The sequence below is a fragment of the Mesoplodon bidens genome, assembly GCF_964165515.1.
Source record: "Mesoplodon bidens genome assembly, chromosome: 4".
Lineage (NCBI taxonomy): Eukaryota > Metazoa > Chordata > Mammalia > Artiodactyla > Ziphiidae > Mesoplodon > Mesoplodon bidens.
Genome location: NC_138160.1, coordinates 148,361,765 through 148,389,149, shown reverse-complemented (window position 1 = coordinate 148,389,149; position 27,385 = coordinate 148,361,765). Strand labels below are relative to the sequence as shown.

Genomic DNA, 27,385 nt, shown 5'->3' with positions numbered 1-27,385 from the left:
CATTAGTCTTAGGTGTACAACATAATGATTTGATATATGTATTCAATATATATCTGTGAAATGACCACAATAAGTCTAGTTAACATCCATCATCTCACATAGTTACAAATATTTCTTTTCTTGAAATGAGAACTTTTAAGACCTACCCTCTTAGCAACTTTCAAGTACACAATGCAGGGACTTCCCTGGTGGCACAGTGGTTAAGAATCTGCCTGCTGATGCAGGGGACACAGGTTCGAGCTGTGGTCCGGGAAGATCCCACATGCCGCAGAGCAACTAAGCCCGTGCGCCACAACTACTGAGCTTGCGCTCTAGAGCCCGCCTGCTGTGACTACTGAAGCCTGCATGCCTAGAGCCCCATGCTCCGCAATGAGAAGCCACCACAACGAGAAGCCCGAGCACCGCATGGAAGAGTAGCCCCCATTCGCCGCGACTAGAGAAAGCCCGTGCGCATCAACGAAGACCCAATGTGACCAAAAATAAATAAATAAAATTTAAAAAAATTAGCAGGGACTTCCCTGGTGGCGCGGTGGTTAAGAGTCCGCCTGCCAATGCAGGGGACGCGGGTTCGAGCCTTGGTCCGGGAAGATCCCACATGCGGCTGAGCAGCTAATCCCGTGCGCCACAACTGCTGAGCCTGTGCTCTAGAGCCCGCGAGCCACAACTACTGAGCCCACGTGCCACAACTACTGAGGCCTGTGTGCCTGGAGCCTGTGCTCTGCAACAAGTGAAACCACTGCCACGAGAGGCCCCTGCACCACAGCGAAGAGTAGCCCCTGCTCGCCGCAACTAGAGAAAGCCTGCGCACAGCAACAAAGACCCAACGCAGCCAAAAATAAATGATATAATAAATTTATAAAAAAAAAAAAAAAAAAAAAAAAAAAAAAAAAAAAAAAAAAATTAGCAAATACACAATGCAATATTGTTAACTGCAGTCACCAAGCTGTACTTTATAACCCCAGACTCGTTCATCTTTTTCTAAAAAATTAATTTATTATTTATTTATTTTTGGCTGCACCAGGTCTTAGTCGCAGCACGCGGACTTCTTAGTTGTGGCATGCAAACTCTTAGTTGCGGTATGCATGTGGGATCTTAGTTCCCGACCAGGGATCGAACTTGTGCCCCCAGCATTGGAAGCACGGAGTCTTAACCACTGGACCGCTGGGGAAGTCCCCCAGCCTCCCTCTTAAAAGGACCCTCGTGATGATGTTTAGGGTCCACCCAGATAATCCAGGACCATCTCCCCGTCTCCAGATCCTTAACTGAATGCCATCTTCAAAATCTCCTTTGCCACGTGAGGGAATGTAGTCACAGGGCCCAGGGATCAGGTCGTGGACATCTTTGGGGGTCGGCCTGCCACACGGTTCCCCAACATGGCCGGGGAGGCCCAGGACAGGAAAAGCAGCAGGCTTCTCACTTCTGCTGGCTGAACAGAACGTGACACAGGGGGTAAGACTCTGGCACATGGGCGGGGGGAGATGAAAGACCCCCACAATCTGGTTCTCTCCAAGCCAAGCAAGCGTGGTGAGTGCATCTCTGACAACCCAGACAGGCCTTGTCCGAGGCACTGGGCACAGGCCTTCAGGCCCGGCCCTGTCCCGTTCACGCCCTTGGGAGCAAAGCAAAGAAGGGGCTGAGAAGGTCACACAGAGACCCCAGAGTTGTTTAGCTGCTGAAAAATAAACACACACACACACAACCTGGACTTAGCTGCAGGTAAAATTTATCAAGGCAACACTGAAGCCCCACCAGGCAGGCCTCAGCCCCCTTCAGCTCTAGAATGAGTATCAGCTGCTCTGCCCCTACCCCATGCCCAGGAGGCCCACTTCACAGAAGCCCAAGTCCCTTAGCTCAAGGCTGATATCCAGGAGCCTTGATGTAGAAAAAGGAGTGGATGTAATAAGAGCTATATTCCTGGTTTTGGAGGAAGAAAAAAAAAGTTTTGGAACCTTCTAGAAAAAAAAAATTTTTTTTTTTTCTGGAAATCTCGTCCTAATGACCACTGTGATGCTCAGGACATGCTTCCTCCAAAGCTCAGACAGGGTGAGGGACTGGTTGGTTTTGAGGACCTCGGTTTCCCAAGGTGGCAGCTGAGGTGAGCTGGAAGGGTTAGAGACGTGTGTTCCCAGTGAGGGGTCCCGGGCCCTAGGAGCCTCCCTCCTGCTTCTCCTATTTCTTCTCTTCTGGGGCTTTCTCGGTGATTCCGGGGGCGAAGGGTCCCACCAGCCACGTGATGGGCGTGTTCTGGGCCACATACTCCACCATGTGGTCGAGGGCCTCTCGGGCCCTGGCCACCTGCCCGTGGCTCTGCGTCAGGATGCTGCTGGACAGGTCCTTGAAGGAGTGGATGCCGGAGAAGGTGGCTTGGAGGTCCTCCACCTGGTGGCGAGCCTGCAGCGCCTGGTCCTTGACGTGGGCGGGCAGCCCCTGGAGGCTGGAGCCCAGCGAGGCGCAGGTGGTCTGCAGCTGCTGGGCAATGTCACGGAACATGGTGAGCGTCTGGGACTCAACCTGCTGAGAAGGGGTGGAGGGCGACCATCAGGACCCTTTGAGTTTGGGGTAACTGCACCCAAAGCCCGGGAAAGAGAAAATGGGGGTTCTACCGCTCACCTTGGGGAAAACCTTTCCCCAGGAGAGGATGTCGAGCACAGGTGGTTCAGAATACGGGCTCTTTGAGTGTCAAACTGTGCGAGATAATCACTGATCAAATTGAAAAACAGGTATAGACATTTTTCCAAAGAAATACGCAAATGGCCAAGAAGCACATGAAAAGATGTTCAACGTCGTTAATCATCAGGGAAGTGCAACTCAAACCCACAGGCAGATACCTCCTCACCCCCGTGCTGGCAAGGATGGGGAGAAATTGGAACCCTTGTATCTTGTGGTGCAGTCACTTTGGCAGATGGTCTAGCAGTTCCTCAAAATGGTAAACTGTGGAGTTACCACATGACCCAGCAATTCCACTAGGCATCCACCCAAGAGAAACGAAAATACATGTCCATGCAAAGACTCAAACACAAATGCTCAAAGGGGCATTATTCACAGTAGCCAAAAGTGGAAACAACCCAAATGCCCATCAACTGGCAAATGGAGACACAAAATGTGGTCCATCCACACACGGAACAGTCTTCAGCCATAAAAAGGGGTGAAGCACTGACACTCACTACAATGTGGACAGACCTCGAGAACACGAGGCCCAGTGAGAGAAGCCAGACACAGAAGGACCCACAGGGTGTGATTCTGTTTACATGAAATGTCCACAAAGTACATTTGTGGTTGCCAGGAATGGAGGAGGGTGTGGAAACGGGGCCTGACTGCTATTGGGGAGAAGATCTCCTTTTGGGGTGATAGGGATGCTCTGAATTACAGTGAAAGTCACACAACCCATGAATTGTACACTTTAAATGGGTCAATTGTACAGTATGTGAATTATACCTCAAAACCTTTTTAAAGTACAAGATTCTGAATTTTATATCTCCATAAAATTGTTTTTTTTTTTTTTTTTTTGTGGTACGCGGGCCTCTCACTGTGGTGGCCTCTCCCGTCGCGGAGCACAGGCTCCAGATGCACAGGCTCAGCAGCCATGGCTCACAGGCCTAGCCGCTCCGCGGCATGTGGGATCCTCCCGGACCGGGGCACGAACCCGTGTCCCCTGCATTGGCAGGCGGACTCTCAACCACTGCGCCACCAGGGAAGCCCAAATTGTTTGTTTTTTTTCTTTTTAAGTTTAAAAAAATGAGAAGGTCTGGAAGAACTTTCTAGGCAGAAGTTATAAGCAGTGGGGGAGACTGCAGTTGAGATTGGGTCCTTGAAAATTCCCCAGGCCGGGGAGGAGATCAAAGCAGGCTGGGAGGCAAGACTTTGCCCTGAGCCTGCTCACCTGAGGACTCTGGCTTTGAACCTGGCAGGGAGGTGCCGAGAGAATCAATATCTATTTTCTGGCTGCTGTGTTCAGCAGTTGAGGGGGGAAGGGAGACAGTTTTCCACGGTTGGGGTCTGAATGCTGAACAGTTTTGCATTTATAGAGACATTCACTATACCTTATAAATATTATTTTTTAGCACTTACTATGTGCCTTACATGTCAATGTGTGTGTGTGTATATGCATGTATATAAAATAACTCACATACCAGAAAATTCACCCTTTTAAGTGTACAGTTTTTAGTACATTTACCAGGTTCCGCAACCAGCACCTCTAATTCCAGAACATTCCATCACCCCAAAGGAAACTCCCTCTCCATTCCCCCTCTCCCAGCTGCCAACAACCACTAACCCACTTTTTCTGTGTCTATGTATTTGCCTGTTCTGGATGTTTCCCATCAATGGAATTACACACTGTGTCCTTCTGTGTCTGGCTTCTCTCACTGAGCATCATGTTTTCAATATCTGTCCTTGTTGTAGTGAGTGTCAAGGCTTCTCTCCTTTTCATGGCTGAGTGACGTTCCCGTGTGTGGAGGGACACATTTGTTTGTCCATCATCTGTTGATGGACATTTGGGCCGTTTCCACTTTTTTCGCTGGCGTGACTAATGCTGCTGTGAACATGCGTGTTCATGTCACCTTAACAACCTGGCAGACAGTCCTATATCCCATTCACAGATGGGGAAATCAAGGCCCAGAGAGGTAAAGCTGAGAAGCTATTGTGCTAGGATATTATGAGTCCCTAAGAGAGAGGGACTATGGTTCAGAACGAGGCATGAGAATTGTCTAAGGCACTGATTCAGTGAAAGCTTAGATGAGTGACAGCACAGGTGGCAAAAGTCAGGGCTCCTTCAAGAGGCCAATGCCTGGGATAGATTGGAGGGGCCAGAGCACGTTAGTGAGAAGCTGACACTCAGAACCGGGCAGGTGAACTTGAAGGATGTGACGGGACACTGGGATGGAGTAGGGAAGGAGTCAGGACTCAAGTAAATGGGACATGGCTTAGAATTCAGCAGGTTGAGACCCATCACTATCAGGCGTCCCATGGTTCAGAAGCAACGCCTATACCCAAGAGTGGAAATCCATGCAGGCTTCCTGGAGGAGGTATCATCAGGTCCTGAAGGCAGTTAATGGGAGGCGAGGCTGGGGAAAGCATCCCGGGCAGGTAGGTCCATCAAGCAGAGGTGGGGAGAGGGAAGTCAGGGCCCCAGGTATCCCATGCCGCCCCCGTGGTGGGTACCTCTGGCTTGGCTGCATCCTCCTCTGGGCCCTGGAGCTGCTTCTGGTTCCAGCTGAGCCACATCTGGTGTAGTTTCTCCTGACCCTCCACTAGCTTCTGGTCGACACCCTGCTTGACGGTTTCCATCTGGAGTACAGAGAGAGAGGGTGGCTGCCTTGGCGCTTGACCAAAACCAGCAGAGCGCATGGGAATCCACAGGAATCCTGGGAGATGTGGGATTCCAGAGGGAGCAGGGGCGGTCCTTTCATCTGAGATGGGGAGAGAAGGGGGAGGGATGCTGCTTTTCTCACAGAGTTTCCACAGCCTGTGGGTTTCAGGGTCATCAACATGCTTGTGCCCCGTGTGGTACTTGCAAAGAAAGTGGCCACAGATTCTCTGCAGCTCCTCCCATCTTGCCTGTTTCTGCCCTCCCCGCCCCCCGCCCTGCAAGTGGGCCTGGCCACATGACAGGCTTTGGCCAATGGGACACAAGCAGATGGAGCGCAAGCAGAGGCTTAAAAAGCACTTGCAATGGAATATTTTACTCAGTCTTAAAAAGGAACGAGATTCTGACACTCACTACAACATGGATGGACCTGAGGACATGGTGCTCAGTGAGAGAAGCCAGACAGAGAAGGACAAATACTGTCTGATTCCACTCACAGGAGGTCCTAGAGGAGTCACATCCATTGAGACAGGAAGTAGTGGGGGCCAGGGGCTGGGGGAGGGGCTGGGGAGTCAGGGTTTCATGGGAACAGAGTTTCAGTTTGGGAGGATGAGAAAGTTCTGGAGATGATGGTGGGGATGGTTGCACAACAATGTGAAGGTACTGAATGCCACCGAACTATACACTTAAAATTGGTTAAAATGGTAAATTTTATGTGTATTTTAGCACAATTAAAATTTTTTTAAAAAGAGAGAGGAGACAGTACTGAGTAGAAGCTAAGCACACAGGGAAAGAAATTAGAAATTTCTCTCTTTAGAGAACAGAAAAATTAAAAACTTCAGGGGGCAGGATTTGACTGCAAAGAAGCAGGAGGAGGGGGGCTTCCCGGGTGGCGCAGTGGTTGAGAGTCCGCCTGCCGATGCAGGGGACACAGGTTCGTGCCCTGGTCCGGGAAGATCCCACGTGCCGCAGAGCGGCTGGGCCCGCGAGCCATGGCCGCTGAGCCTGTGCGTCTGGAGCCTGTGCTCCGCAACGGAGAGGCCACAACAGTGAGAGGCCCGCGTACTGCAAAAAAAAAAAAAAAAAGAAGCAGGAGGGAACTTTTGGGGTGATGAACATGGTCCACATCTTGATTGCAGTGGTGGTTACATGTCTGTTTATATTTGTAAAACTCCTCAAACTGTATACTTTAAAAGGGGTGATATTCATTGTATGTAAAATGTAAGTTATACCTCAAATAAAACTGACTTTAAACAAACAAAAAAAGTGCTCATCCCGAGTGCCACAACTAGAGAGAAGCCCGCGCACTGCAACGAAAGATCCCGCGTGCCGCAAAGACCTAACACAGCAAAAATAAATTAAAAAAAAAAAAAAGTGCTCACGTGTTCCCACTGTACCTGGATCCCTCGGGCCACAGCCGGGGGAGAGCCTGAGGTACCTTAATGGAGGAGGAGACCACACCGAGAGACCCAGCCTCCAGCCAACCTGTCATGGGCTGAACTGTGTCCCCTTCAAATTCATAGGTTGGAGCCCTGACCCCCAGGACCTCAGGATGTGACTGTATTTGGAGATGGATCTTTAAAGAGGTAATTAAGTTCAAATGAGGTCATTAGGGTGGGCCCTAATCCTATATGACTGGTGCCCTTATAAAAAGGGGATATTAGGACACAGACATGCATGGAGGGATGACCAGGTGAGAACACAGAGAGAAGACAGTCGTCTACACACCAAGGAGAGAGGCCTCAAAAGGAACCACCCCGCCAACACCTTGATCTTGGACTCCCAGCCTCTAGAACTGTGAGGCAATAAACGTCTGTGTTTAAGCTGCCCAGTGTGTGGGACTTTGTTTCAGCAGCCCCAGCAATTCATCCAGGACCACGGCCTCGTGAGCGAGCCCAGGCGGATGTGTGGGGAGGAATAAGCCACTAGGCTGGGGAGGGGTTCGTTGGCACACACGCTGCTGGCCAGTGCCCCCATCACCGCGGGCCTCACCAGGCTGAGCGTCTGTGAGAGCTGTAGCAGGGCCTCCTGGGCCCTCTGCCTGGTGCTCTGCAGTTTGCCCAGAGAGTGTTCATAGGCACGCTGGCGCAGCCTCTCTGACAGGGAGCCCAGACGCACGAAGTAGCTCTGTTCCTGCCGCTGCTGGGCCACTGAGGCGATGTCGAAGCCCTCCAGGGATGTGGCGAGGCGGGCTGCATGGGGAAGGCAGGAGAAGCACTGTGAAGGCCAAGTTTGTGCCCCGGGTCTGCAAGTGTAAAAGGATTTCCCTGCCTTGGTTTTCCCCATCTGCAAAATGGTTATGATAGGGACTGACTATCCCAGGATTACGAGGCCTTATACTAGGGACTTCCCTGGCAGTCCAGTGGTTAAGACTCCACACTTCCAACGCAGGGGGCACGGGTTCGATCCCTGGTCAGGGAACTAAGATCCCACATGCTGTGAGGCATGGCAAAAAAAAAAAAAGAGGCCTTAGACTAGCGTGAGAGTCTGAAAACTACGGCCCTCGGGACAACCCGACCCATGAATACAACCGTCTATGTTCATTATACGTTGTCTATGGCTGCTCTCAAACAACAGAGGTGGCCTCTGGAATATGTGGCCTCTTAGCCTGCAGAGATTAAAATATTCATTATCTGGACCTTTACAGAAAAAGTTGGCCAGTTCTGCCTGTATTAGCGCGTAACATATATTAATAGTGGCCAATCTTTCACAATGTTCTAGGTGCTTTGTGGGCATTCTTGTTAAATCATAACAGTTCTAAGAGGGAGACACCATTATCCCATTTTTACAGATGGGGAAACGGGGACTCAGAGAGGTTAAGTGACTTGCCGAAGGTCACATAGCTGGGACGTCACAAATCAGGGTTTGAAGCCAGGCCCCACATTCTTAACCATGATACCTGACGGGAGGAGAAGTCTGAGCCATAGGAGAACCATCTTCACAGCCATTAAGGGAAAGTCCAGACTATCTAGTCCAGAAAATACTCATAAAGTTACAAGGCAACAGGATGGAAATCCACCTGTCTTGATAATTTGATCCTATCTTATCCTGCTCCCTTTAGACTTTACTATAGTAGTGATAAAAGTTTGAGCTTTGTAAGTAACCCGATCTGAGTTTAAATCCGGTCCTAATAAATCACTGGCTTTGTAAGGCCCTATGGCAGGGTCTGCAAACTACAGCCCCTGGGCTGAATGCCACCTGTCTTTATCAATAAAGTTTTATTGACACAAAATCACAACCATTCATTTACCTACTGTCTATGCTTTTGTGCTACAATGGCAGAATTGCATAGTTGCGACAGAGACTGTATGGCCCAAAAAAGCCAAGATTATTTATTACCTGGCCTGTCAAGAAAATGTTTGTGGCCCCCTAGATGCAGAAGTGATTTGGCCAATAAGCCTCAGCCTCCCTTCTGTACCACCCGCGTTAGAAATGCCTAAAATGTGAAATCTGGGGAATTCCCTGGCAGTCCAGGGGTTAGGACTCCAGGATTTCACTGCCTTCAGAAAGGCACACAAATGAACGAATGTTTAGCTATTCTTATTACCTATTTGTAGTTTATCTGTTTATAGTAAGTGATAAAGTTCCCTTTCTAAAAGAATCTGGCAAAGTTGATTGAAAGAATAGCAAATAAACAGAACAGGGAGTACACAGGACCAAGATAACACAAGAAATGTGCTCTGGTCAGGCAGGAACAGTGGGGCTGGTATGATGAGTGAGATCTCCACTTTAGCCACCTAAATACGTCTCTCCTTTGGATTGGGCACTGTTCCAGAAATGAAAGAAAGGGGAAAATCAAGCAACAAAATTCCACATGGTGTCATCAACCCCTTGCTCAATCAAGGTAAGACTTCAGTCAGGGGAATTCAGTTGTTTCTATTGATAAAAGAAATTTTCACATATTAAGATATAGATAGGGAAGTCATTCTGGCTTATACCTGAGTTAACTTGAATTTGATGCTACCTAAAATAGCCTTTTTGTGGCCTATCAAGCCTACATTGTACATCTGCTTTAATTATTAAAGAAAAGAGCACATTGGCCAGAAGTAAAGAATGTCCATGTTCAAAATCAAGATTAAATGCCTCCCTTCCTGGGACACCAAAATGCTGGTCCTCCTTTGATGATAAGATTCCTTCCTAGGTGGCAAGGCCATACTGACTCGTGTACATGCTGGTCTGTTCCTTTTTTTCTTTCTTTTTTTGAAACCTTGAAGAAATGTAACCCTGACTTGTTTAATGTTTTTTGTTCTGACAAGATAAAAAACTGTGCTGAAATCTCTGCTTCTCAGGAGCAGTTTCTCAGAGTTATCTGGTAAGCAGGCTTCCGGGGTATAGTTCTCAGTTTGGCTCAGATAAAACTCTTTTCTCTTCTTATTATTGGTTGTTTATTGATTTTCATTGAAACTATAAACATTACAAAATTTTGGAAGGACATACTCTTATCCAGGGATTAATAAACTTTTTCTGTAAGAGGCCAGTTCAGTCAATATTTTCAGCTTTGCAGGCTCTACTGTGCAATTAATCAACTCTGCCACTGGTATTCAAAAGCAGCCATAGAGTAAATGTAAATGAATGGGCGTGGCTGTGTGCCAATAAAACTTTATTTACAAAAGCAGGTGGTGGGCCGGAGATGGCCTGGAGGTAGTCTAACATAGTCAGCTGGGGGACAACGATGTCACAGAAGAGTCACTTCATGATGACATTTAAAAAACTGAACAAAATAGATAACCAACAAGGACCTATGGTATAGCACAGGGAACTATATTCAATATCTTATAGCAACCTATAACAGAAAAGAATCTAAAAAAGAATAGATATAACTGAATCACTTTGCTGTACACCTGAAACTAACACAACATTGTAGATCAACGAAATTTCAACTAAAAAATTCTTTTTAATTAAAAAAAAATAAAAATGAATTACAAAAAGATTAAAAAATAAATTAAAAACTGAACAAAAAGCCCAAACACCTGGGACATTTAGAGGCAGCAAAAATAAAAGCTGGCATCTTGGGAAAAACAGACTCTGCCCCATTCTCCCACCAAAGGCAGGTTTGCAAAGACTAAACCCAAACCAGCAACATTTTGAACCCATCCCACTGGCCAGAACTTCTCCACGGCCCTCTGGGAACCCGGGAGCTCTGCCCTTGGAAGTGAAAGCAGCTTTGTTATTTAGGCCAAGGATGTCTGGCAGAGCCTAGGCATGTCAGAGCAAGCCGGCAGGGCCCCTGGAGGGGGCGGTGCCCTTGGCACAGGGGAGAACTGGGAGAGAGGGGGAGCAGGGCTGTGCTCCTGCCCCGAGCCCACGAGTAATATCCTAGCTCTAACAAGGCACCTTTACTCACAGACCTCCCCACTACCTCAAGCACCCCTGTGCACAGTGATTTCACCCTTAGTGGATGGACACAAAGGAAAGCGCAGAAAGTCAAAGCTGCTCAGACAGATCTGTTCTCTGAAGTGGCTCCCAGGCTTGCTTCACAACTGCCTCCCGGCAAACCCTGCTTCTCCCCCTACTTTTGGGGGCCAAGACCCATAGCCAAGTGTTACTTGGTCTGAGCGCTACAAGAGGCCAGCAGGCACTGAACTTGGGATACAGGACGGAAGACATGAGCCAGGTCCCTTCCTTCAAGAGGTTTGGAGTCAAGTTTTGAAAACACAAAGGACAAGCGACACGCTATGCTCAAGCCACACGCTGCAGGGCTTAAGATCATTTGCCTGGAACGTCGCCCCACCTAGAACATCAAGTTTCTCCAGAAGGCAAGGGACCATGACTTTCTGCCGAGGATTCCCAGGGAGAATCATGGGGTCTCAGAGTCAGCTCAAGGAGGGCTCCAAGCAATCGAAAATAATAGGACAAGTGAAGCATCAGTAAAATAAATACCTCGGATTGCAATACGTCGTGTTAATCTTCGTGTTCAAACCTATAATGTAAAAACTCACTACGCACTCTTGGAGGGTGCTGGTGAACCAGCCTGCGATGCCACAATAAATAAAAAGGGGGAACGTTAACTACTTGCCCTGCTTTTCCTCTATAAACCGTACCTTGGGGTAATCAAGATTGCAACCAAGAACTTTGTTCATGGAAGTTTTCCAGATAACAGCTAGAACAGTGACACGTTGCAATCCCAATGGAAAAAGAGATTGGAGATGATGATTAGGAGCTGTCTACCCCCAAGGGAATCACGATTCTTTTTTTTTTTTTTTTTTTGGCTGCACCATGTGGCTTGTAGCATCCCTGACCAGGGATCGCACCCGCTCCCTCGTCAGTGAAAGCGTGGAGTCCTAACCACTGGACCGCCAGGGAATTCCCGTATGATTCCCTTTATATGAAGTTCTAGAACAGGCAAAGCACTGGTTCTCACTTGGGGGTGATCCTGCCCCCAGGGTATACTGGGCGATGTCTGGGGACATCTGTGGTTGTCACAATTGGGGGTGCTCCTGGCATCGAGTGGGTGGGGTCAGGGAGGCTGCTCCACACCCCACAGTGCCCAGGATGGCCCCCCACAGAGGATGACCTGGCTCCAGTGACAGTTGGGAAACCCTGATCTAGTCTGTCTTCAACTCTTTCCAGTCATCCCAAATATTTGGCATCTCATTCAAACAAACCAGCTCTGGCTAAATTTGGCCGGAGCTGAGAGGCTGCTCTCCCTGGACGGAGCATGGTGTCTGGTTACACATGGCCCTCGTGGGCCCCTGCTGCTGTGGGCACTGGAGTCTGCAACTGCTGGCCGGGCTGGAAGTTCCCGGTATGTGTGCAAAGGAAGGCCATCTCTAGAAGGCGAGGTCAAGGCCAACCCCAAGAGCCATGCGTATGAGACCATGAGTAAGACTGGCTGCTTTGTCTCAACACTTTTATCCCCAGTTTGTCTATTTCTCTTTATTCCTACCACCACCTGGTCCAGCCCCATCACAGCTCACCTGAACCCGGATTCCCCTGGCTCCCACCCTCTCCTCACCCGGAGTCTGTCCTCCCAAAAGCAGCCACCAGAGGGCGTGAGTGAGTACCGAGTCAGGCCCCGCCGCCCCCGCCCCCTGCCCACAGCCCTCCAGGGTCCTCCCTGGGGTAATAGCCCAAGTCCTCCCCGTGGTCCACAAGGCCCTGCACGACCTGCCCAGTCCCCTTCCTGCCCTCCCCCTCGCTCACTGCTCCAGACACACGGGCCTCCTTGCTATCCCTCCAACAGACCAGGTACGCCTCTGCGCCCGAGTCTGTGTTCCCTGCGTCTCTGCCCTGACATCTGCACAGCTCATTCCCTCCCTCCATGCATGAAAGGGCAAAGTCACCTCCTCAGAAACATCTCCTTAAATCTGATTGCTGTACACCTTAGACTTTAGGTTCTACGAAGGCAGAACTTTGTTCACTGACATATCCCTAGGACCTAGAGAGGGCCTGGCATACAGCCAGTGCTCAAGGAACATTTGAACAAACAAATATATGCCTAGGGTGGGGTGGGGGAATGATAGAGAAGAGTTTGAGTGATTTTGTTTGGGGATTTCAGCACCTGCTAAGTGCCAGGCCCCATTCTAGACTCAGGAAGGACACAGCTTCTGCTTTGTGGAATTGACGACCAGTGCTGAAGAGAAAAATCAGAGCCGGGCCTGGGGGGAGGTTTCAGGACACAACATGCATGAGGGACGGTGCAATTTTAGAGGCCTTATTGGGAGGTGGCATTTGAGCACAGAGCTGGAGGTAGAGAGAACAAGACATCTGGATGTCAGGGCAGAGTTCCTGGTAGAAGAAACAGCCAGTGCAAAGGCCCTGGGGCGGGAACACGCTCCAGGATGGGCAAGAAGGCTAGTGTGCCTGGAGTAGAATGAATGAGGGCAGGCAGCTAAGTACAAGGGAGCTTCCAGGAGGATTTGGGCTTGGAGGGGCCTGACTTGAATGCTCACAGGCGCCCTCTGGAGGCTGCTTCAGGGAGGACAGGCACCACAGACCAGGGCAGAGGGAACCGAGCTGGTCCAGGTGGGCTAAGATAGATGGGAAGAGGGGGCAGGGATGAGATGACAGCATGTGATGGACAGACTCCTGGTGGCCGAGAGGGACCCCACGTCGGGTGGTCTGGGGAGGGGTCCCAGCCCTGTGGACTGCACTCACCAAGCTCAGCGTCCGTCATGGGCAGGTGGTTGTCCACCCACTCCTCCGATTTGCCCAGCACCGTGTCCACCCCGCTCAGCACCATCTGGCCCACACGGGAGCCCATGACCGAGTGGACGCCACTGGTCACCATGGACTTGGTCATGTCCACGCCACTCTGCACAGCACCCCGGGTCACCTCCACCGCCTCGGTCACCCGGGAGGCCATGGTGTCCTTGGCGCTGGACACGGTGTTGGACACAGCTTCTCGGGCTCCCGACACTTTGGACGACACGAGCTCCTTGGTGTCTGCCAGGACCTACGAGAAAGGGCAGCGTCAGCATCTCCGTCCTCCCTGCGTACCTGGGTACCCCCACCCTGCACCCTGGGCCGAAGGGAGGAGTTCCAGCTCCAGGACGACCCTGAAGGGTGAAAGCAGTTAAGATCATGTGCTCTGGAGCCGGACAGCCTGGTTAGAGTCCTTGGCTTGATATATCCTAGCTGTGTGGCCTCAAGCAAGTCACTCGACCTCTCTGGGCCTCCACTTCTTCTCCCCATGGTGTTATGGGCTGAACAGTGTTGAAGTGCTAACCCCCAGGACCTCAGAATGTGACTGTATTTGGAGATGAGACCTTTAAAGCAGTAAATTAAGGTAAAATGAGGCCATTAGAGTGGATCATAATCCAGTCTGACTGGTGTCCTTATACAAAGAGATTAGGACACAGACACGCACACAGGGGTGACCACATGAGGACACAGGGAAAAGATGGCCATCTACAAGCCAAGGAGAGGAGCCTCGGAGAAACCAGCCCTGCCGACACCTTGTCTCGGAATTCCACCCTCCAGAATTGTGCAAGCACGAATGTCTGTTGTTAGGGGTACTTGTTACAGCAGCCCTAACCGGCTAAATCACAGGGTTAGAACAGTGCTTGGCTCAAGCATTGAATCCGTGTGAGACCGGCAACTAGCGACATCCCTAGAAGGGACCACTACAATCCCGTACTAAGAACTGCAATCCTGTTTGAACAGGTAATCAGTATGTTAAGTCCCTCAGGACAGCACTACTCATCCAGGGTGTTTCTGCCCCCAGGGAACACTGGGTGGTGTCTGGGGACATCTGTGGTCATCATGACTTGCCGGGGGAAGGGCTCCTGGCATTGAGCAGATGGGGGCCAGGGATGCTGCTCAACACCCTACAGCTCCTGGGATGGCCCATACACAGAGAATGACTGGCCCCAGTGTCACTGGTGCTGAGGGAGAGGGACACCCCCTTTAGAGTGAGAGGCTCAGAGCTACACTAAAGCAACAGGAGGGGAATTCCCTGGTGGTCCAATGGTTAGGACTCTGCGTTTCACTGCCGAGGGGGCAGGTTCAATCCCTGGCTGGGGAACTAAGATCCCACAAGCCGCGTAGTGTGGCCAAAAAAACCCCAAAAACAGGGCTTCCCTGGTGGCACAGTGGTTAAGAATCCGCCTGCCAATGCAGGGGACATGGGTTCGAGCCCTGGTCTGGGAGGATCCCACATGCTGCGGAGCAACTAGGCCCGTGCGCCACAACTGCTGGGCCTGTGCTCTAGAGCCCACGAGCCACAACTACTGAAGCCCACACGCCTAGAGTCCGTGTTCCACAATAAGAGAAGCCGCCGCAATAAGAAGCCCACGCACCACAACGAAGAGTGGCCCCCACTCACCACAACTAGACAGAGCCCGCGTGCAGCAACAGACCCAATGCAACCAAAAAAAAAAAAAACCCCAAAAACCCAAAAGCAAACAAACAAAAATAAAGCACCAGGAGGGATTTTATGCACCTGCCCAAATAACCAAATGTTTTGTCTCCATTAACTGCCAATTTAACACGTCAACTACCTTAAACTCCCCATTGCGAACTGGTGACGTGCCCAAAACATCAGAGCATTTTGTGGACCCCCGAAGCCCGTATCAAGACGTGAAGAACCAACACTCAGTAGCGGGCGATAAATTGGGAGATTGGGATTGACATATACACACTACCATATACAAAATAGATAACTAATAAGAACCTACTGTATAGCACAGGGAACTCTCCTCAATACTCTGTAATGGCCTATATGGGAAAAGAACCTAAAAAAGAGTGGATATATGTATAACTGATTCACTTTGCTGTACACCTGAAACTAACACAACATTGTAAATCAACGATACGCCAATGAAAATTAATTAAAAAAAAGAACCAACACTTAGTATGTTCTCGGCCTTCAGGTGATGAACCTAACCCACTTCAGCAAATCTCCAAGGCACAGGAGTGTACACATTCCCCTGAAGAGAAAGCAAGGCCGAGGGAGGCTGAGCAGCTTGTGTTGAGGGCTGTCTAGCTGCTAAGGAGCAGAGCCTGAATCGTAACCTGGTATTTTTTTTTTTTTTTTTTTTTTTTTTTGTGGTACGCGGGCCTCTCCCGTTGCTGAGCACAGTCTCCGGATGCGCAGGCTCAGCGGCCGTGGCTCACGGGCCCAGCCGCTCTGCGGCATGTGGGATCTTCCCGGACTGGGGCACGAACCCGTGTCCCCTGCATCGGCAGGCGGACTCTCAACCACTGCGCCACCAGGGAAGCCCGTAACCTGGTATTTTGATTCTCCTGCCTGTAACCTTGACTGGTTAAAGGGGGTCAGCAACTTTCTCCAGGAAAGGCCAGATGGTAAATATTTTCAGCTTTGCAGGCCAGAGGGTCTCTGTCCCAACGACTCAAACCTGCCAGTGTTCAGGCAAAAGCAGCCATAGGGCTTCCCTGGTGGTGCAGTGGTTGAGAGTCCGCCTGCCGATGCAGGGGACACGGGTTCGTGCCCCGGTCTGGGAGGATCCCACATGCCGCAGAGCGGCTGGGCCCGTGAGCCATGGCCGCTGAGCCTGCGCGTCCGGAGCCTGTGCTCCGCAACGGGAGAGGCCACAGCAGTGAGAGGCCCGCGTACCGCAAAAAAAAAAAAAAAAAGCAGCCATAGATGATGCGTAAGCCACTGTTTGCGGCTGTGTGCCAATAAAACATTATTTACAGAAACAGGCAGAAGGCCAGATTTGCCCACCTCTGGACTAGCTTTGCATTGCATCCTTGGAGAAGCCGCTTGAGCACACAGTGGGTGCTGGTTGATCCATGCCTGGTGTTCTCGAATCTAAGTCTTTAAATAGATCTCTACCCACAGAGCACTCTGGAAAGTTAAAAACCATGCCCCCTCCCATCCTACCCTTCTAAGCTGGCGCCCCTCTTAACACCTAAACCCTCCTATTCATGGGAATCAGTCTCTTTTTGGGGGGAGAGGGCACGGTTGTCAGATTTGAACACCAGCCCTAAGCTCACTGAGCACACAGTGGGGCTGTCACGTAGCTCACGCTGGCCCGGGTTCAAATCCCAGCTCTGACAACACTGTTGTCCCACAGGACCCGGCAGAGCTACCTCATTCTGAAGGGGAACCTCACAAGGCCCAGAATCAGGACAGCCTCCCACGATGGGAATTCCCTGGCGGTCCAGTGGTTAGGACCTGGGGTGTTCACTGCCAAGGGCCTGGGTTCAGTCCCTGGTTGGGGAACTTAGATCCTGCAAAACGCAAGGCAGGGCCAAAAAAAAAAAAAAGAAGAAGAGAGAGCCTCCCAGGAAGTCAGGAGCTCAGAGCGTCCGCTCTGTTGGACAACCTTGTCCAATGTCACCCTGAGCTCATCCCGTCTATAAACAGAAGGAATGCTGGCCTGGTGACACCCGCAGGACAGGAGGAGAATGCAAGCACTCAGCCCTAAGGAGGTGGCTCCTGGGCGATGATTCTCCATCCTTCTTTGGATGTGGCCATTTTCACCTTCCACATGCCCAACTTGTTAACACCCTTTGTGGTAAGATATGGGTTCAGGTTCTGTTCCAATGCTCCCCAGCCCACTCCGTTTCTGTGTAACGGGGCTGCCCTTGGGGGACATGACATATCGCGGTCCCTGGCCAACAGGAGGCGCTTGAGAGCTAGCGGGTGAATAAACTGCCTGACAAAGTAGGTGGTCTCAGCAGAAAGCCTAAGGGAACTGGAGGAGTGGTTGGCGTGTCCCACTGCCCCCGACCAGGGAAAACCTATTTCTGGTGGGAAGATTCTCAACGTGAACAGGTTTGCCTTAGTGCGGCACTTCGGTCCCACCAGGAAAAAGGGGCAATGAAGCACCTGAGTGTTTAATAAGCATCTCCTACGTGCCAGGCTGTGTGATGGGCACTTGGCACAGCAACAAAGCAGACAGTCTGTGCCCACACTCCAGCTGGGGAGACAAATAAGCAGTTATGTAACACACTATCTGAAACGTTTTTTAAAAGTTAATGCATGGAATTCACTGGTGGTCCAGTGGTTAGGACTCCGCGTTTCCACTTCAGGTGGCCGGGGTTCGATCCCTGGTCTGGGAACTAAGATCTCGCAAGCTGCGTGGCACAGCCAAAAAAAAAAAAGTTAACGCAATTGGTGAATGCTGCTGCAATGAGCATGGGTATATAACAGCCCAAAGGTGAAAACAACCCAAGAGTTCACTGACGGAAGTATGGAGAAACAAAATGTGGTCCACCCAGAAATTCTGACACCTGCTACAACATGGATGAACCCCGAGGACGCGATCTTTAGTGAAATAATCCAGACACAAAAGCACAAATACTGCCTGATTCCACTCACAGGAGGTCCCTAGAGGAGTCAAACCCACAGAGACAGAAAGTAGATGGTGGTGGCCGGGGGCTGGGGGAGGGGAAGGAGCTAAGGGATTTGGGATTTGTTTCTGGGGTGATGAAAATGTTCTAAAAGGGATGATGAAAAATAAAATAAAATAAAAGGGGTGATGGTGGCTGCACAATTTGAATGCACTAAAACCACTGGGTTGTACATTTTAAATGGGCGAGATATATGGTACATGAATTATATCTCAGTGAAAGCTGTTAAACCAAAAAGCTGGAGGGGGATCGGTGGGATGAATTGGGAGACTGGGATTGACATATATACACTACTATGTATAAGATAGATAACTAATGAGAATCTACTGTACAGCACAGGGAACTCTACTCAGTGCTTTGTGGTGACATAAATAGGAAGGAAATCTAAGAGTGGGGATATACGTATAACTGATTCACTTTGCTGTACAGCAGAAAAGTAACACAACATTGTAGAGAAACTATATTCCAATAAACATTAAAAACAAACAAACAAACAAGCTGATGTAGTGTGAATGATGCTAATACAGGAGCCACAAGCCACATGTGGCTATTTCAATTTAAAATAATTAAAATTAGCTATTTAAAATTTTAAAATAATTAAAATTAGGGACTTCCCTGGTGGTGCAGGGGTTAAGACTCCACACTCCCAATTTGCGGGGGCCTGGGTTCGATCCCTGGTCAGGGAACTAGATCCCACATGCATGCCGCAACTAAGAGTTTGCATGCCACAACTAAGAAGCCCTCAAGCCACAACTAAGGAGCCCACCTGCTGCAACTGAGGAGACCGCCTGCTGCAACTAAGACCCGGTGCAACTAAATTTAAAAGAATAAATACAAATAAATTTTTAAAAAGAGAATAATCCCAATGTTAAAAAATAATAATTAAAATTAGTATTTGAGTTCCTCAGTCACACTCGCCACATTCTAAGGGCCCAGCAGCCACATATGGTTATTGGTTTCCATATTGGATGGTGCACAGAAAGAAGGTGTACAGAAAAAGTTCTACTGGGCAGAGCTGAACTGGAAGGACCTTCTTTTTTTTTTTTTTTTTTTTTTTTGCGGTACGCGGGCCTCTCACTGCTGTGGCCTCTCCCGTTGCGGAGCACAGGCTCTGGACGCGCAGGCTCAGCGGCCATGGCTCACGGGCCCAGCGGCTCTGCGGCACGTGGGATCTTCCCAGACCGGGGCACGAACCCGTGTTCCCTGCATCGGCAGGCGGACTCTCAACCACTGCGCCACCAGGGAAGCCCTGGAAGGACCTTCTTTAAGAGGGAAGGGAAGGCCTCTGAAGAGGTGAGATTAGAACAGAGACCCAGAAGCCTGGTCCACGAAGAAGGAACAGCAGGTGCAAAGATCCTGGGGTAGCACTGAGATGGGTGTGTTCATTGTATTTGCTTTCCCTGCTTTCCTGGAATGAAAGTTCCATGAGGGCAAGGACTCTGTTTCCATCACCGTGTCTGGTACCTATGGGCGCTGATGTGACTGAACAGGAGGATGGAGGCCAGCGCAGATGGAATGGAGCAAGTGAGGTGGGCAGGGAGGGCAGAGAGGCAGCGGGGCCACATCTGGTGGGGCCATGAGTAAGGCTTTGGCTTTTGCTCTGGGCCAGGTGGGAGACACGAGGGGGTTTAGGGCACATCTGGCTGGTGTTCAGAATGCTCCTGCAGCTGCCTGGTGGGGGTCTGGGGACAGACAGAGGAGGGGTCAGGGAGGAAGCTGTCCCACTCATCTGCTCTGGTTAAGGTGGGACCACAGACTCGATACCTAGGCAGGTCCCCGTCTCAGCTGAGCATTCCCACCCCCCCTCGCCTGCCCCCACTGGCGGCGGTCAGTCACCTTCTCCGGTGGCTGCTGCAAGATGGGCAGATTCTCCTCCAGTTTGTCCAGCCCCCTGTGGGCGTATTCACTGGCCGATGTGACTGCGGAGCGGCGGGGGGCGGGGAGACAGACAGCTGATGTTACGGCGCATGCGCATCCCTCTGGCCGGGAAGGTCCTCAGGCCGCCTCCCCGCGCCCCGCCTCCCCCACCCCCACCCCCGCCCTCGCCTGGGAAATAGCCAGGAGGGGCGGGTCCAGGCTCTCCCAGGCTTCACTCACGCTGGGGCTCCAGTTTGGACAGGATGGGCTGCGCCCCGCTGACGGCGACCGCTGTGAGGGTCTTCACGCCCTTCTCGGCCGCATCGCACACAGTCTTGACGTGGGGGTGGCTCTCCTTGGTGGACATGTAGGTGGCGGACACCATGTGGCAGGTGGAGCTGATGAGCGGCATGCCGGCCACGCGGTCCACCACGCTGGGCTACGGGCAGGGCAGTTCAGGCCAGTGAAACGGCTCGCCTCCCCTCCCCCTGAACCCACGCGGTTGCACAAGTCAGGAACTCCGGGGTGCCGCCGGGCACTTCCTGTATCTTGGTCCCCACCTAAGCAACTAAGCCCGTGTGCCACAACTACTGAGCCTGTGCTCTAGAGCCCATGCTCCGCAACAAGCCCACTTGTTTGAACATGACCTTGCCACCCACTGTGCGCCAGGCAGTGACATGACACAAGAACCTATTGTCCTGGAGCTCAGGGTCTACAAATGAAGCCAGGAAACTACGGACCCCTGGGGGCAAAGTCCCGTCCACAGCCTGATTTTTTTCTTCTTGCCTGTTTTTTTTTTTCCTAGCAGCACTACTGAAATCTAGTTCACACGTCATAAAATTTCACCATTTTGAAATGCACAAGTCAGAAGTTTTTAGTGTATTCACAAGGTTGTGCAACATTCACTGTCTAATTCTAGAACTTCTTCATCACTCCAAAAAGAAACCCTGTCCCCACTGGCTGTCACGCCTCTGCCTCCCAGCCCCTGATAACCATGAATCCACTTTCTGTCTCTGTGGATTTACCTGTTCTGGACATTTCACATCAATGGAATCACACATGTGGCCTTTTGTGTATGACCTCTTTCACCGAGTAATATTTTCAAGGTTCAACCACATAGTAGCGTGTCTCAGTGCTTCATTCCTTTTTTTAAAAAAGTGTGGCAAAATACACATAATTTAAAATTTACCATTCAAATCATTTTTAAGCGCACATCAGTGGCATTAAGTACATTCACACTGTTGTGCAACCATCCCCACCATCTGTCTCCAAAACTTTCTCAACTTCCCAAACTGAAACTCTGTCCCCATGAAACACCGACTCCCAAGCCCCTCCCCCAGCCCCTGGCCCCCACCATCTACTTCCTGTCTCTATGGATTTGAATCCTCTAGGGACCTCCTGTGAGTGGGATCACACAAGATTTGTCCATTTGTGTCTGGCTTCTCTCACTGACCATATCTTCAAGGTTTATCCACATTGCATTGTGTGTCAGTACTTCATTCTGTTACATGGCTGAATAATATCCCACGCTACCTGGTTTTGTAAATAAAGTTTTATTGGCACATGGCCACACCCATTCATTTACATATTGAATATGGCCACTCTTAGCCTACAAGAGCAGAACTGAGTACTCAGGACAGGCCTTCTGAGCCTCGGTTTCCCAATCCATAAAATGGGAAGTCATTTCTGTCCTGAAGGAGTTGCAAAGATGACCCGTGTGAAGGCACAGGCAGACGACTTAACTCTCACAGGGGCTATTTGTAGAATTTGTGTTTTAGCTCACTTAATTGCCAGTCCCGGGAGATTGCGAGTATTATTCCAACATTATGGAAGGGTAAACTGAGGCATGGAGAGGCTAAGGAAGTCACCCAAGATCACAGAACAAGCCAGTGGCAAAGCTGGACCTTGGACTCAGGCAGTCCTCCTCCAGGGTTTGCCCAGGAGGTCTCTTCAGAAATTAATGACAAACTTACCACACAATCTAGCTCCTAAGATTCTACCCTGGAGACAGGAAAACACACGTCCACATAAGACTCGTACGCGAATGTTTGTTAGCTGCCTTATTCACAATGGCCAAGAAGTGGAAACAACCCAAATGGCCATCAGTTGGTGAATGGATAAAGAAAATGTGGTCTGAAGCATGTTTTTAAAAATACATAGTCTCCAAATGGCTAACAGGTACAAGAAAAGATTCTCCACATCGCAAATCATTAGGGAAATACAAGTCAAAACTACAATGAGTTACAACCTCACACCCTGCACTCGCTGGGATGGCTACTATCAAATGAACAGAAATTAAAAAGTAATGGTGAAGATGTGGAGGAATTGGAACCTTTGTACGATGTTGGTGGGAATGCAAAATGGTGCAGCCATTATGGACAACGTTATGGTGATTCCTCAAAAAACTATAAGTAGGGACTTCCCTCGTGGCACAGTGGTTAAGAATCTGCCTGCCAATGGAGGGGACACAGGTTTGAGTACTGGTCCGGGAAGATCCCACATTCTGCGGAGCAGCTAAGCCCGTGCGCCACAACTACTGAGACTGCGTGCCACAACTACTGAAGCCTGTGCGCCTAGAGCCTGTGCTCTGCAACAAGAGAAGTCACTGCAATGAGAAGCCCACGCACTGCAACGAAGAGTAGCCCCCGCTCGCCGCAACTAGAGAAAGCCCGTGGGCAGCAACGAAGGCCCAACACAGCCAAAAATAAATACATAAACAAATTTATTTTTAAAAAAAGGCAATTCTGACAAGATCTACAACATGGAAGAACCTTGTGGACATTATACTCAGTGAACTAAGCCAGACACAAAAGGACAAACACTATATGATTCCACTTATGTGGTACCTAACACAGAAGGTGCTACTTTTATAAAATGATTCCACTTATTCTACTTATATGAGATGTTCAGAAAAGGTAAATCCATCAGCAGGAAGCAGATTAGTGGTTGCCAGGGGCTGGGGGAGAGGGGAATGGGCGTGACTATTAATGGATATGGGGTTTTTATTTGGGGTAATGAAAAACTTCTGGAATTAGATAGTGATGATGGTTGTACACTGTGAATATACTTAATGCCACTGACCTACACACTTCAAAACAGTTAAAATAGTATATTTTTATGTTATGTGTATTTTACCACAAGTTTGAAAAAGGAACACGATAGTTAATAAGAACCTAATGTACAGCGCAGGGAACTCTACTGAATATTCCATAATGACTTAAATGGGAATATAATCTAAAAGAGTGGATATATGTATATGTATAACTGAATCACTTTGCTGTACACCTGAAACTAACATAACATTGTAAAAATAACTACACTCCAATAAAAATTAATTTTAAAATAAAAATAAATTTAAAAAGGAACAGATATTACAATGCAGATGAACCTCAAAAAGATTACGCTCGGGCTTCCCCGGTGGCGCAGCAGTTGAGAGTCCGCCTGCCGATGCATGGGACACGGGTTCTTGCCCCGGTCCGGGAAGATCCCACGTGCCGCGGAGCGGCTGGGCACGTGAGCCGTGGCCGCTGAGCCTGTGCGTCCGGAGCCTGTGCTCCGCAACGGGAGAGGCCACAACAGCGAGAGGCCCGCGTACCGCAAAAAAAAAAAAAGATTACGCTCAGTGAGAGAAGCCAGGTACAAAAGGGTCTCATAGTGTATGTTTTCATTTCTATGAAATGTCCAAAATAGGCAAATCCATAGAGACAGAACCCAGAAGAGGGGTTCCCAGGAGGAGAGAAAATGGGGAGCGACTGCTAATGGGTATGGGGTCTCTTTGGGGGGAGATGAAAATTTTCCAGTGTGGTGGTGATGGCTGCATAACTGGGCAGTTTACTAAAAATCACTGAGTAGTACTCTTCATAAGGGTGAATTTTATGGTATATGAATGATACCTAACTTAAAAAGCTGCTTATTCAAAGGGGCTTTTATTTAAACTGGGGAAAGGAGGTGAAATAGAAACTGGCTTCCTAAAAGGAGGACCCTAAGAGAACCTGTAGAGACAGGGAAGGTCTGCCTGGTGGGGAGCCAGGCAGTTTCAAACAGAGCTGTACCCCTGCTCTCCCAAGAGCCCTTGGAATCCCCAGCTCTCCCACCTCCACCTATTAGTGGGGCACCTGTTAGGGGCGAGTATAATGGCTCTGCCCAATCCACTCAGAAGGGTGTCTCTTGACCCACCCTGTGCTGCCATCAGCTCCCTGCCAAGGCACCACCAGGTGGGAAGCCTCATCCCACAGATCCCAGACCTTCCTCACCTGCTGTACCGGTTCTTCCGCTGACACCTGGGTGCTGGCAGTGGCTTCTGTCTCGTTGGTAGACATTTCTCAGAAGGAGGCACTGTGAACAGAAGGGCCAGTCAGGGTACAGCCTGCTCCTCTCTTCCCTCCAGGGGGATGTCCGGGTTCACACCTGCCCTCTGACCACCCCTGCCCCCAATTTCCTAGAGTCCTACCTCTCAATTGTTGACACATACCTGTGAGCCTGTTCAAAACAGGTGCTCATTCAGCAGAGCAAAAGTCTAACAAGCTCCCAGGTGCTGCTCATGCAGCTCATCCCGGGGCCACACCTTAAAGGGCAAGGTCTGTGCACAGCCCTCCAAGGGCTCACCTCTATCAATACTATGGTGCAAAACCCCTGTAGATGGCAATTTGTCGATTACTACTGGGTTTTTGGGTTTTTTTGTTTGTTTGTTTTTTTGCGGTACGCGGGCCTCTCCCTGTTGTGGCCTCTCCTGTTGCAGAGCACAGGCTCCGGGCACGCAGGCTCAGCGGCCATGGCTCACGGGCCCAGCCGCTCCGCAGAATGTGGGATCTTCCCAGACCGGGGCACGAACCCGTGTCCCCTGCATCCGCAGGCGGACTCTCAACCACTGCGCCACCAGGGAAGCCCCCTACTACTGGGTTTTAAGAGGCATCTTCCCTTTGACCCAGAAACCTCACTGCGGGGACAGTCCCACACTGGTACTGCCATGTGGACAGAGCTGTGTGTACCTGTGTTGGCCACAGACACTGGAAACAATCTGATTGCCCAATAGAAGGGGACTAAAGGAAATAACAGTGGTAGCCCAGGGCAGTGGCTTAAGTGCGGAAGCTTACATGTAATTGACTGGGACCAAGATATTGTTAAGGGACAAAAGGTGTGAGTGGGGCTAAAGTTTTTGCTTGTATTTGACAGAATCTTTAAAGAGACACAGGAAACTGTTACAGTGGCCACCTTTCAGGGAGGAAGATCGGGTAGCTGGGGCAGGCCTCTGGCTTTTTGAGCCAGGTAGATAACATTACCTGTTCAAAAAAAGTTAAGGTTTTTTTTTTTTTTTAAGTTAAATTAAAAAAAAAGAGAGAGAGAGAGAGACTGTTCCTGGCCCCTCTGCAGACGGTCAAGTCAGTCTCAGGGATGTGGGGAAGGCAAGGGAGGCTCCCCGGGTGAATCTAATGCACACATTTGCAGGCAAGATGGAAGCCACAGGTATGCTCCATTTTCCTGGCCAAATGAGATGAGACAGCTAGAGCACTGTCAGATTAGGTTTCAGGAGTCCCAGCTCTACCCATGCTGTGCTATGTTGGGCAAGGAGCTTCCTCCCCCCTAGCCTCAGTCTTCTTATCTGTAAAATGGGGCTAAGCCTGCCTTAAGTCTGGTTCTCCAGGTCCTTTTTCTTTTCTTTTTTTTGGCTGCACTACACAGCATGTGGGATCTTAGCTGACCAGGGATCGAACTCATGCCCCCTGCAGTGGAAGCACAGAGTCTTAACCACTGGACTTCCATGGAAGCCAGCCCACCCCAGGCCATTCTGGGATAAGCCTGTGGTGAACCCCTGGCCTTGAGTTTGAGCATTTCCTTCCAGACACCGTGTTTTGCTATCCCCCAAATGGAACCCAGCAAACTGCTGCTTTGAGAGCACCAGTTCTACAGTCCAAATTGGGTTCTAATCCCAGCTTTGCAACTCCCTAGCTGTGGGAGATTGGGAAGGCAGCACCCCCTCTCGCAGCCTCACTTGCCACGTCTATGAAATGGGGATAACCGTTCCTAGCACAGAGTCCCTGTAGACTGGAGGAGAGTCTGGAACGTAGCTTGGTGCCTGGCACACAGTAGGTGCTCAATAAACAGATCCATTTCACACCACTCTGCCTGCCACAAGGAAACGGGTGAAACTAGCCAGGATTGAGCTTCTGCTTGGTACAAAGGTCCCCCAACTGGGAAGTGGGGCAAGGAGGCACACCTACCCCTAGTGATCATCACCTGACTCCTGTTCTTCCCCTAACCTTCCCTGCAGCCTGAGCTCACCTGGGCAGCTCAGAGGTCCTCCCTCCCATCCCTTTTCTCCATCAACTCCTTTGGAAATGGTTTAACCAAGGACGCCCATTGCAGATGTCAGCACCCCCATTAAAGTCCTTGGGGTCAGCAACCTGCCTGCAGCTGGCCCCAGCAGCGAGAGCAAGAACTGGCTGAAACTGGCTGGAGTCACGCAGTCGTTCAGCTGCAGCCAGGGAATGTGAAGATCCAACTTCCGAAGTTTCCGGGACGGACCCCAGGCCTAGGCTCTGGTTTTACAGAGGTCCCAAGGACTCAGATAAGGGGATAGGCCTTCCCACCACCACTTTGTGCAATCCACTGGCCATACCCACCCAGGAAAAGGGGGCGGGATTTGCCCCAAGACCTCGCCAGGCTCAGCTGGGGGGCGTCAGAAGATCAAGGGAGGGGCCGAGCCCCCAGGCGGCAAAACCATTTGGAGGGGAAAGGGCTTTGCTAGGCAGAGAGACTGCCGCCTGTTGCGGGGAGGGAGGGGGCCCACTCTGAAGACCCAGAGAGGGAGGAATTCCTGTGCGGAATGGGCTGTGGCTTGCCTCCAAAGTGCGTTTGCAAAGCAAGAGAATGTGGCTGGGACTGAAGACAACCCTCCCCCACCGCTTGATACTACCACTTCTAGGGGGCTCTTTCGCGCACCCCCCCGCGGGAAAGTCCTAGATATTGAGAGGAGAGAGTCTGAAAGTCTGAGCCTGTTCCAAAAGTTGGATTTTTTTTGGGGGGGGGAGGTGTGCTCAGCCCAGGCTGGAGACCCCTCCCCAGGCCGCGAAGACAAGCAGAGCCCCCAGGAAGACCTTCCTGCCCTTCCTCCCCTGGGGCACCCCAGGACTCGGCGGCCCCCGCCCCCACTTAATCGGGGGCCCTCGCCTCTCACCCTGGTCAACGGCACGTCCAGGGAACGGTGACCACTACTTCAAGGCCAGCTCCAAAACCGTCCTGGGCCAGCCCAAGGCAGGCTTTTATGCTTGGGGGCGGGCGTCCGGGACTGACGGGCTGAAGGACCAATCTGGTTGGGGGGGGGGGCCGCCCGCCGCCAGGCCACGCCCCTCGCCCGGCTCCGGACGTTGGAGCAACAAGCGAAGTCCGGGAAGGGCCGGAATTTCGCGGGCGCGCGCCCTGCCCACTGTACACCCAGTGGGCGACCCCTATACGACGCCGGAT

At 50.6% G+C, this 27,385-nt stretch overlaps 1 protein-coding gene across 2 annotated transcripts; it reads right to left on the bottom strand.

The window, feature by feature from the left end:
- Positions 1-1,708: 1,708 nt before the first annotated feature.
- PLIN3 (perilipin 3) lies at positions 1,709-27,180 on the bottom strand. Of its 2 annotated transcripts, none has more exons than XM_081232809.1 (8): positions 27,099-27,180; positions 24,178-24,259; positions 20,165-20,363; positions 19,904-19,986; positions 13,403-13,700; positions 7,298-7,497; positions 5,161-5,286; positions 1,709-2,514 (listed from the first exon to the last, which is right to left on the bottom strand). In XM_081232809.1, exons 2-8 carry the CDS (start codon positions 24,241-24,243, stop codon positions 2,170-2,172), a joined length of 1,317 nt encoding a protein of 438 aa, XP_081088935.1. In that variant the 5' UTR covers positions 24,244-24,259; positions 27,099-27,180; the 3' UTR covers positions 1,709-2,169. The 2 variants fall into 2 exon arrangements, with proteins under 2 accessions (XP_081088935.1, XP_081088936.1); XM_081232810.1 differs by having other exon boundaries at positions 1,709-2,511.
- Between the last annotated feature and the right edge of the window lie 205 nt (positions 27,181-27,385).